Here is a 12629-nt window from a genome sequence, read left to right on the forward strand (position 1 = left end):
GATGGGCTCAAATCTTGCTAGCAAGAGATAACAAGGGTTTTCTTTTATACCCAATCTATGTGGTATATCACAATGTCTTCTTCACGGCTCACTTAACAACGGGTAGGGGGAGGATTTGGCTGCCCGAACACCTGGCAGGGATATATCTGATGACTGAGACCTTATTTTTTTCCAAATCCATTTTTCACCAGCAAATGACACCTGCAACCCTTTGAAGAGTAATCCATATTTTCTCCCACTTGAAAAGACAGCTGGAGAGAAGGAGATGAAAATACCATCCCAAGTTTAGATCTGAAGCATACCAGCATTTGGATAAAACACAAATTTAAAAGTTTTATATTACATGTTTAAAAAATATATGATTAATATAATATGTAGATTATATCATTATAAACTATAAAATCTCAGGTAAGGAGGAACGCATTTGCTTCAGCCACAGCTTATTAGCCATGTTAGAGAAGCCACCTGTTAAACCACAGCTAGAATTTCAGGTGTGTATTACATAGTGGAAGGATTTTCAATCCTTTGGGCTATGAATTTAAAAGAACATTGGGTGAAAGGAGGTCCCTGTTTCCCTTCCTTTTAGCAAAGACAGAAAACCTTGGACCAAGGTGAAAATTCAAGGTAGCAATCACAGACATTTATGCAGAATGTGACTGAATACAGGAAAATGATCTGCTGCCTGGCATTTTACTGAGGAGAACATCTAACAAAACCACCTGAAAAATGGAAGACTGCTAAGTCAAGTGGAACTAAAGTAGGAGTCAATGGTGCAAGTAGTCAGAGTTCAGAGAAGGTGGCCATAAGAAAACCATAAAGTGGATTTAGAATTAGGACTGCATCAGTTTGTTCCTAAATAGTTTCTTTTTTTTTGCTACTGATATCCAAAATACCATCCCAGGGAAAAATAAAGGCTTTCCTGAACCTACAGGGTTCCATGTAAAAAGATTTCAAGATTACTGCTACCGCCTCCTACTGAAAATTACTTCCATACAGTTCCTGAATCTCTCCTTGACAGCCTTGCTCTACTTGTTGTCAGTTTCACTTTAGGAAGGATGAAACCAACCATCAAAGTCATGAGGATGAGAAATGTCAAGCTTGTTTGCCAAAAAACAGTCTCTCTGAAAACGACTTACAACATCTATTAATAAGATAATTAAAACTTAGCCCTTGTCTTCTACTGACTGATCCCACTTTGATAAAGTAAAAATGATTGTTTATATAAAGCAATTTGTTTTTGAGTCACACAAATCCCCAGGAGAAACAAGCCAGAGAAATAAGGAACTGCCAAGGTCTACTGAGAAGGGGCTAGAAAAAGCAGCTTTACATACCTCTATTCTAAGACCGTATGTCAAAATCACTGCCTGCTCTTAGAGAATACAGTAGTTTCAGTGAGCAATGTTAATAAAGTGAACATCAGGCAGGAATCATATTCATCATTAGACAAAGGGTCAATGAGGACTTTCTTTCAAGTTGAAAAGGAATTCTCATGTGTTTCACTTATTAAGTAGCAACTACAACCAATAATGGAAATAGAATATGAGTTATGGACCTTGGTCTTAGAGAGGATTTTATGAATTTGATGTCAAAGGCAAAGGAAGTAAAAGCAAAAATAAATGAATGGGACTATATCAAACTAAAAAGCTTCTGCACAGCAAAAGAAATCATCAACAAAACAAAGAGGCAATCAACCAAATGGGATAAGATATTTGCAAACAACACCTCCGATAAGGGGCCAAATATCTAAAATACATAAGGAATTCATACAACTCAACAACATAAAAAATAAACAATCCAATTAAAGAATGGGCAGAGGACTTGAAGACTTCTGCCAAGAAGACATACAAACGGCCAATAGATAGATGAAAAGATGCTTAATTTCACTAGATATTAGGAAAATGCAAATCAAAACCACAATGAGATACCATCTCACACGTTAGAATGGCTATTATCAACCAAACAAGTAATAACAAGTGTTGGAGAGGTTGTGGGGAAAAAGAAACACTCACACACTGCTGGTGGGAATGTAAATTGGTACAGCCACTATGGAAAACAGTATGGGGTTCCTCAAAAAATTAAGAATAAAATTACCATATAACCCAGCAATCCTTCTCGTACCCCTATGTTCATTGCTGCATTATTCACGGTGGCCAAGACATGGAAACAACCAAAATGTCCTTCAATATGATTAGATAAAGATGTGGTACATATACACAATGGAATATTACTCAGCCACAAGAAAAGAAAAGATGAAATACTGTCATTTGTGACAATATAGATGGATCTTGAGAATATCATGCTAAGCGAAATAAGTTAGAAAAAAGTCAAGAATCATATGATTTCACTCATATGTAGGCTATAAAACTGAAAATAACAAATGAACAAGACAAACAAAAACTCACAGACACAGACAACAGTTTAGTCGTTACCAGAGGGAAAGAGGGGAAAAGGGAAGATAGAAAAGGGTAAAGAGAGTCAAGTATATGGTGATGGAAGGAGATCTGACTTTGGGTGGTGAACACACAATGCAATATACAGATGATGTAGTATAGAATTGTACACTTGAAACCTACATAATTTTATTAATAAATGTCACCCCAATACAGTTAGTAATAAAAAAAAATAGAATGTGAGTATACAAAATAAATGTATGAGTCAAAAAACTAGCAAAGTCCAAATAAATTCTTCAAAGAGCTTATCAATCTCAAAACTACTTCCCTTGGAACTTAAACCTACAAATCTGCTATGTTTAAGAAAGTACCGTGTTTCCCTGAATATAAGACCGAGTTTTACATTAAGGTTTGCTCCAAAAGACTCATTAGGGCTTATGTTCAGGGGATGTCATCCTGAACAATCATGCTAGGGCTTATTTTCCAGTTTAGGTCTTATTTTCGGAGAAACACAGTACGTGTTAGATTTTTGCCCGTTTTCAAAAGTATTTTACTTTTGAAAAATACTTCTTTTGATAAAAGAAGTTGGTTTCAGAAGTTCATCACAGACATTAATTTGCCACCACTGTGATAACCAGGTAACATTTAAAATTTAAGCATATTTCCAAATTCATTATTATCTCATCTGTAAATACACATAAAAAATTCCCTTAATTAAATCTGTAGAACTTTAAATATGTAGTTACTATCTGAAGCAGCTCTTCTTGTACTGTTTTTAATACATGGCTGAATACAAACAACTTTCAAACAAAAATTTTCACATTATAAAAATTCCAAAGTTCAGAAAAAAGGGTAAAGTATGACCTTAGAAAGTGAATGCAAAAATTTTAACTCATAATAAAAAGGCATGCAATGCAGAATTTCAATGGTGTCTGGCTTCTAAACGTCTATAGTGAGTGATCTACAAGACTCATCATGTTACTCTCACACTTTTAAATACCACATATATATTTGCAAGAAACAGGGAAGGAATCACATATTATAAAATAAAACTTCCCTCCATTTCACCATCGTTGTTTAGGATGGACTGGCAAGTTCTAAGCTCCCTTATGTTGGACCAGAAACCAGAAGTTCTATTCCCTTTACAAATGGCTATTCTTAAGCACGTAGCTTAAAAATCCTCTAAAGAGCACAGCACCTAAAGAAGGTAGGATAAATTTATATAACATTAGAAAGGTTCTACTACTCTGCTTTGTGAAAACAAAGACTTTTTCAGTGTCAAAATCATACTAAAGATAAAAAAAAAATCACATGGAAAAAAGATCTTCAATGATCCAAGATACAATGAATAAATCTAAAAAAACATGAAGATAGGCAATAGATGGATATTAGATACATAAAAATATAAAATTTTACTGAAAAACACAAAAAAATAACTTGAAGAAACAGACTTAGACTAAACCACATTCCTGAAAGAGAAGAGTGTGGCAAAACTGTATTTTCCAAAAATGGCCACAATAATTATTATTAGGTTGATGCAAAAGTAATTGCGGTTTAAAAGGTTAAAAATAATTGCAAAAACTGCAATTACTTTTGCACCAACCTAATATTAGTCCCACATGCTCTTCAAAACCTCACTATTCCTCTCACAGAGAGAAGGGCCCTGTCTTCTTCCCTTCCCTTGAATCTGGGGTTGGCTGTGACTAACAGTGTTATTCAAATGCTGAAATTCTCCCAAACAGAAATCAAACAAAATCTTCCTATCTCTTTCTCTCTCTCTGGAACTGAGCTACCATGTAAAAAGTCAGGCTGCAGTCCCATGCTGAAGCGACCACATAGTGATACCGTATTTCCCTGAAAATTAGACCTAGCCACAATCATCTCTAATGCGTCTTTTGGAGCAAAAATTAATATAAGACCTAGTCTTATTTTACTATAATATAAGACCCGGTCTTATATAATATAATATAATATTATATAAGACCGGGTCTTATATAATATTATATTATATAAGACCGGGTCTTCTTTTACTATAAGACCTGCTGTAATATAATATAATACCTGGTCTTATATTAATTTTTACATCAAAAAATGCATTAGAGCTGATTGTCCGGCTAGGTCTTATTTTTGGGGAAACACGGTAGAGATGCCTAAAGAAACCCTGCTGTTTGAATTTTCCCAGCCAAACCACCATTTACATGAGTAAGAGAAAGCCTTCAGATAATTCTAGCCTTCAGCCTTGGAGCTGTCCAGGCTGACACCAAATGGGCAGAAACTAGCTATCCCACTGAGCCCTCACCAGAAGGCAGATTCATGAGAATGTTGTTTTTAGCCCTAAGTTTTCAGGTGGTGTTACATAGCCATAGTTAAGTGGTAAAATATTATTAGGATGTAAATTATTGATTCATCTACAAATTTAACAAAATTGCAATTAACATTCCATTAAGATTTTGGAGAAAATTTGATGAGTCTGTGACAGATTAAAGATGGCCATAAATTCTTGGAACTGGGTTTTAAGTCACTAAGTTTGAAGTGTTTTGTTTTGGAGCAATAGCTAACTGAAGCAGGTTCCAAGATGTATTTGAAAGAATAAATAATGATAAACAGATGGGAAACTGACAAAATAAGAAGCTACTTTGCTGTCCCGATGTAAAACGCAATAAGCTACAAGTAATTAACCTACTAAGTTAAGAAAATTACCTGCTTAAAAAGAAGGAAACAATACTGAATGGAGAAAAATAACAGGATCCAGACTTTCGACACAATATTCATAATGCCCAGGTTATAATTCAAAATTACCAGACATGAAGAACCAAGACAATAGAACACATGCACAAAACAAACAAACAAACCAAAAACTACATGCACAAAACAAAGTAAAATTCATCAAGTCTGATTCTGAGATGAACCAGATGTTTAAAAAAAAGACAAAAATTTTTAAATGGTTATATAATGATCTTCAACAAAGCAAATCAAAACATGCTTTTAATGAATGAAAATTTCATCAGAAAAATAAGAAATCTCAGTAGAAAAATAAAAACAAACAAAAGGCAAAGAAAAGTCTAGAGCTAATAAAAAGTTCAGTTTCTGAAATAAAAAAATTCATTGAATGAACTGTAACAGCTAATCAGAAATAGGAGGGAAAAAGTAAGTGAACATGAAGATAGATCAATAAAAATTATCCAAGATGAAGACAAAGAAAAAAAATTTTAAACAAAAGAACAGTCTCGGGAACCTATATGATTAGACCAAATAATCCAACATATTTGTAACCGGAATGCTACAAAGAGTAGAGAAAGAAAATGTGACAGAAAAAAATATTTGAAAAAATAATGGTTGCTATTTTTCCAAATCTGATGAAAAGCATCATAGTCAAATTGTTGATATTCAAACATTAAGCACAAATATTGAAGGCAGCAAGAGAAAAACAACATATTATATACAGGGAGAAAAAAATAAACTGATTCACAAACTACTTCTCATTAAGAACCATGGAAGGCCAAAAGAGAAGGTAATAATATCTTTGAAGTGTCTCTGAAAGAAATAATGACAATCTGTACTTCCACATATTCAGTTAAAATATCCTTCCAAGAATAAAGGCAAAATAGAAATATGTACAGATTAAAGCAAAATTGGCAGCAGACCTACAATATAAGAAATGTTGACGAAAGTTCTTTAGGCTGAAGGGAATTGATACCTGATAAAACCTGGATCCTTAAAAACTGTGAAGAACACTGAAAATGATAAATATCTGGTTAATGCAAAAGCTTATTTTTTTCCTGTATGTCTTTTCCTCTTAATTCTTTACAGGCCATAAAACTGTTCAAAGAAAAATTTATATCATTGTTTCCTGGGGTGCATAATGCACTATACTATAAAGAATGAGATGGTTTGGGAATAATGTTGCAAGATTTCAGTATTGTATGAGAAGTAGTATTTTAATTGTAGGTGGGCTGTGAAAAAGGTAAGGATGTATAATGCTATTGCTAGGGCAAATACTGAAAACATAATGCAAAGAAGTATGTACAAAAGCCAAAAGGGAAACTGAAATCAAATTCTAAAAGTATAGTTCAAATAATCCAAAAGTGAGGGGGGACTGGCAAAAAGGAACATAAAAAAAAAAAAAAAAAACAGGAGATGATAAGAAACAAAATGGTAAACCCAAACCTGACTATATCACCAATTATGTTAAATATTAATGAACTAAAAATTCCAATTTGAAAGACAGAGACTGTCAGAATGGATAATAATACCAAACACATATGCTGTTCATAAAAGACACAGTTGAACCATAAAGACAGATAGGTTGAAAGCAAATGAATAGAAAAGGATATACTATGTAAACAATAAGCATAAGAAGTCTGGAATGGTTATAGTAACATTAGATAAAATAGATTTCAAGACAAAATTTATACATGATGTAAAGATACATTTTATATGAACTAAAGGACAATTCATCAGAAAGACATAGCAATCATAAGTGTGCCTGTGTCCAATAACAGCTAAAATTTACAGAACTAAAGAGAGAAGCAGACAATTCCATAATTATAGATATGATTTTAACACCTCTTCTAACAATTGGCAGAACAGCTAGACTAAACATCAGAAAAGACATAGCTGACCTTTCCTTAATTGGTATTTATAGAACATCACACCCAACAACAGCAGAATAGATATTCTTTTCAAGAGCATATGCTATGTTACCAGGATAGACCACATCTTGAGCTGTAAAACAAGTTTCGATAAATTAAAAAAAGATTAAAATCATACAAAGAATATTCTTTGATCACAATGGAATTAAATTAGATATCTATAACAGTAAGTTCAGGAGTAAAAACACAAACATCTGTAAATTAAAGAATGTACTTCTAAATAATCAGTGAGTCAAAGAAGAAATCACAAGAGCAGTTTGAAAATATTTTGAACTGAAGGATAATTTGGAATGCAGTTAAAACACTGTCTACAGGGAAATTAATAGCTTTAAATGACTGTTAGAAAAAAGAAATACAAACTCAATAGTCTAGATTTTCACCTTAAGACACTAGAAAAGGAATAGCAAATGAAACCCAAAATAAACAGGAAGGAAATAAAAGAAATCAATGGAAGACTAATAAAATTGCTAAGCCTTTGGCAATACTGATAAAGGGAAGGAAAAAAAGAGTAAAAGAGGCCAATTTGTCAGTATCAGAAATGAATAAGCGCACATCACTATAGATCATGCATCTATTAAAAATATAAGGAAATATTACAAAAATTTTAAAAGCTAAATATAAAAACCTACATGAAATGAGCAAATTTTATGAAAGTTACAAATGATCAAAACTGCCCCAAGAAACAGATAACGCGAATAGCCTTATATGAATTAAAGAAATTACATTCATAATTTTAAAACTTCCCTTAAGGAAAATTCAAGACACAGATGGCTTCCCTGGTATATTCTATCAAATGTTTAAGTAAGAGACAAAACCATTTCTACAAAAACTCTTTCAGAAAATAAAGGAGGAGGGAACAATACTCAATTAACTTTAAGATCAGTACTATCCTAATATCAAAAGCACAGACATCACAAGCAAAGAGAATTACAGACTAGTATCCCTCAAGGTTGCCAGTTCGATCCCCACATGGGCCACTGTGAGCTGCGCCCTCCGTTAAAAAAAAAAAAAAAATCCTTAACAAAATGTTAGCAAATTGAATTCAATGGTATATAAAAGGATAATTCATCACAATCAAGTGGGGTTTAACCTGGAAACGCAAGGTTGATTTAACTTCTGAAAATCAATGCAATTCGCCATATTAGAATAAAGGAGAAATGGAATGCAATCACTTGAATAAATGCAGAAAAAGCACTTGAGAAAATTCAATACTCTTTCATGACTAATCAGATGATCACTTTCTCAACCAGATTTAAACAGACAGCTAAAATCAAACTCACTGATGAAAGGCTCAATGTTTTCTAAGATCAGGAACAAGGCAAGGATGTCCACTCACACCACTTCTATTTAATAGTGTACTGGAGTACCTAGCCAATGCAATAAAGGGTAAAATAAATAAATAAAAGGCACATGGGTGAGCGTTTAAGAAGTAAAACTATCCTTATTGACAGATGACATGATCATGCCTGTAGCAAACTCTAAGGAAACTACAGTAAAGCTACTAGAATTAATAAATTAATGTCACAAAGTCCCAGGATATGAGGTTAACATACAAAATTCAATTGCATCTCTATGTACTACTAACAATGAACAATTAAAGATAAAAATTTTAACAACAACCCCACTGACAATAACATATAATGAAAAATAATGTATTTAAGATTAAATTTAATGAAAGATTTGCAAAATCTATACACTGAGAACTATAGAACATCACAAAGGGAAATTAGAGCCAACTTAAATAAAGAAATATACCATATCCACTGAATTCAAAGACTTCATATTATTAAAATAGCAAACATTTCAAAATTGGTCTTTAGATCCAATGCAATTCCAATTAAAATCCTGCAGGCTTTTTTGAGGAAACCAACGGCTGATTATAAAATTTACATGAAAAGACAAAGGACCTAGAATATGAGAAACAATTTTGAAGAACAAAGTTGAAAGACTTACACTACCTTATTTCAAGAATTATTGTAAAGCTACAGAAATCAAGATGGTGTGGTACTGGCATAACGACAGACATACAGACATAAAACAGTAGAGTCCAAAAATAGACCCACACTTAAACATGCCAACTGATTTTCAACAAAGGAGCCAAAGTAATTTCAGTGGAGCGAAAGAGTTTTCACCCAATGGGGCTGGAATAATGGGATAACCAACCATATGGAGAATAATGAACCATGACCCTTACCTCACATTATACATAAAATTAATTCAAAGTTGATCACTGAACTAAACGTAGGAGCTAAAATTATTAACTTTCAGGAAAAAAATAGGAGAGAATTTTTATGTCTTTGTGTTTGAGAAAGATTTCTTGGAGAGGACACAAAGAAGCACAAGCTATAAAAGGAAAGAAAAATGAAATGGACTTCATCAAGATTAAAAACTTTTGTTGTTCCAAAGAAACTGTTAAGAAAACAAAAAGGCAAGCCACCAAATGGGAGAAAATATTTTTAAAAACATCTGACAAAGACTTGTATCCAGAATATATATCTCTTTCAATTCAATAGTAAAAAGACTGAGAAGATTTAAAATTAAAAATTAATAAAAGATCTACATACTTTATAAAAGAAGATATGCAGATGTAGGAAAAGCACATGCAAAGATATTCAACATCAATAGACAAAGATAAACAAATTAAAACCACAGTTGAGATTCTACTACACATCCACTTGAATGGCTAAAGTTTAACAAGACTGACATTTTTAGCACTAAATCACACTATATTGTAATTATGGACAGGTTTCTCTGTTCTAATAAAATGTAAACTCACAAAGAAAGAAAAGACTGACAATAATAAGTGGTAGTGAGGATTTGGAGCAACTTAACTGTCATACATTGCTGGTGGGAATGTAGTATACAGACACTCTGGAGAGCAGTATGGCAGTATGTTATAAACCTAGGCATATACGAGTACTTAACATGTGACCTAGCAATTCCATTTCTAGGTGTTTTACCCAAGAGCAGTGAAAATATATATCCACATAAAAACTTGTACACAAAAGTTCACAGCAGCATAATTCACAACAGCCAAAAATTCAATGCAATCCAAACGCTCATCGAGTGATGAATGGATAAACAAATTTTAGCACATCCGCATTATAGAATACAAGTCAATATTACAAATGAAATATTAATAAACAAAATAACATGGATGAATCTCAAAACACTATGCTAAGCAAAAGGGGTCAAAAATCATATGTGCCATATGATTCCATTTGTTTCAAACTAAAAAATCAAAACTACTTTGACAGAAAGTAAATCAATGGTTGCCTGGGATTACAGGTAGGAGAGGGGACCAACTACAAAGGAGTAGAAAAGGTTAGAGATCCATTCTATGTCTTCATTTTGGTGGTAGCTGCACAACTGTATATAATTACCCAAATTCATCAAACTGTACAATTAAAATGAGTGAATTTTATGATATATAAAACTTTTTAAAAAATCACACAATCATAAACAAAAAAAAATGGTGCTCCACTTCACTCCTAAAAGCATGACACTGAAACCATGAGCTATTATTTTTTTCTTCAATAGTCTTGGCAAAAATTATGCTAATGATAAAAGGTGTTGATTAGTACATTTCTGGAGAGTAAGTAGGCATTGTGTACCTAAACTCTTGAAAAATGAGCGGACCTTTTGACCCATCAATTCTATTTCTAGGAATTTTTACTACAGAAATAATCATACAAATTAAACAAAACTATATACAAAAATGGTACTGGAAAGCTTTGTAATGGTGAAAAATAACTGCGAAAAAGCCCTGTATGTCCAACAACAGGTGATCAGTTAAATAATGAAATAACCATCCAATTAAAATGATGTGGCCAATAACATACATGTGTCCTTATTGATGTATGAAGATGTACTCAACATTAATTTTCATCCTCTTTCCTGCGTTCTATCCTGTGAATTTTTCACAAAAATGTTTACCCTCTGCTTGTGAGAGTTATGGTACCAAAGAGTGACCAGTCAATACTATAATAGTCCGATTTCTAACATTAGAAGAAAAGTAATCAACCATTTCTACCCTCTCAACCCATCTCAGGCATATGAGGCTATGATTTCTGTCTGATTTTTATGGTGATTAAAGAAAGAAAAAGAACCTTTGGACTTGACTCAGTCTGATCACAAAAGATCTGACATGAACAGCTATCTCATTTCAAAAGCTCTGTCCCACAAATGTAATGTTATTTTAAGAATTTACTTAGTTTGCCCTAAGATAGATAAAGGAGCAACAGAAGGTTCTAATATACACTTCTAATATACTCCTTATGTATAAGAAGAAAATGGCAGGGTATGGGATTGACTCATTTCTGGTTTGAAGGAAGATAAATAGTCTATTAAAAATCAGTCAACAGGCCTGGAGTTCCCCGCAGGTCTCATAGATGATAACGAAAGCCCAGAGGCAGCTGCTCTGCGGGAGCTGGAGGAAGAAACTGGCTACAAAGGTGACGTTGCTGAATGGTCCCCAGCTGTAAGTATGGATCCAGGTTTGTCAAACTGTACCACACACATCGTGACAGTAACTATTAATGGAGATGAGGCTGAAAACGTGCGACCTAAGCCAAAGCCCGGAGATGGAGAGTTTACGGAAGTAATTTCCTTACCAAAGAACGAGCTGCTGAAGAGACTTGAAGCTCTGGTAGCTGAAGAAAATCTGATGGTGGACGCCAGGGTCTATGCCTATGCTCTGGCCCTGAAACATGCAAATACGAAGCCCTTCGAAGTGCCCTTCCTGAAATTTTAAGGCCAGAGGACAACGGCCATGTTTTTGTAAATGAGGCCCCCAGTCCTCCTCCACTAAGACTTTGTATTCAGCTTCGTTTAATGTAGATTTGAAATGAGCTTTTTCATAAAATAAAGGCAACAAAAAATGCAAAAAAAAAAAAAAAAAAAATCAGTCAACACCTTCAAAAATTATAGAATTGGCAAATACAAAGTGCAAAGAAATAAATCTTTGTCAACTAGCTTGGTATACCTTGTAAACATTCACATAAAAAAAAGCCCGGATAGAATATTTATTAAATCCCGGTGAATTTAATCTAAACCAAAGGAACATTCACTGTATCACAAAAATGGAAATTCAATCTGTAAAAGGGATTAATGAAGGAAGGAATCACAACTGAAAAGTGATATATCCTCAATGGTTTCCTAGTTGCTAAGATTTGAAGTCAATTATCTTACTTGAAGACAGTGGAAATGTACAAGAATTTGTCATTATAATCACATCAGCATCAGTTAATACTACTCCCGCAACTATAGGCAATTTCAAACAGAAAAGAGCAATATACTACTAGTTATTCAAGGTTAATAATTCATCATACCTAATGTTTCCCAATCCAACTGGATTCAGATTTTCAACTCAAGGAAGGATAATTTATTTATAAAAACGAAATACAACTTGAGTTTCCATCTAACAAACATTACCATGTCTAACAAATTTGCCCTGCAACTCAGCATATCTTAATTCAAAGAAAAAAGTAAATAACCTATGTCAAATGCTTGTAAATTTGACTATAAAGAACGATTTCAGTTTTACTTGTTTAGTGCCCAACCAAAGAACACAAGTTATGAAAATCAC

The 12629-nt window shown here is 33.3% G+C and overlaps 2 protein-coding genes across 2 annotated transcripts in view; one reads left to right on the forward strand and one right to left on the reverse strand.

Moving 5' to 3' along the window:
* NLK (nemo like kinase) overlaps window positions 1–12629 on the reverse strand; it is a 144963-nt gene that overhangs the window by 82587 nt on the left and 49747 nt on the right. The window lies entirely within an intron of this gene.
* Window positions 10761–11919, forward strand: LOC117012780 (ADP-sugar pyrophosphatase-like). Its single transcript, XM_033089208.1, has 2 exons — window positions 10761–10826; window positions 11400–11919. The coding sequence occupies exons 1-2, from the start codon at window positions 10761–10763 to the stop codon at window positions 11793–11795; spliced, it is 462 nt and encodes a 153-aa protein (XP_032945099.1). The 3' UTR covers window positions 11796–11919.

Source organism: Rhinolophus ferrumequinum, chromosome 21, assembly GCF_004115265.2.
Source record: "Rhinolophus ferrumequinum isolate MPI-CBG mRhiFer1 chromosome 21, mRhiFer1_v1.p, whole genome shotgun sequence".
Taxonomy (NCBI): Eukaryota; Metazoa; Chordata; class Mammalia; order Chiroptera; family Rhinolophidae; genus Rhinolophus; species Rhinolophus ferrumequinum.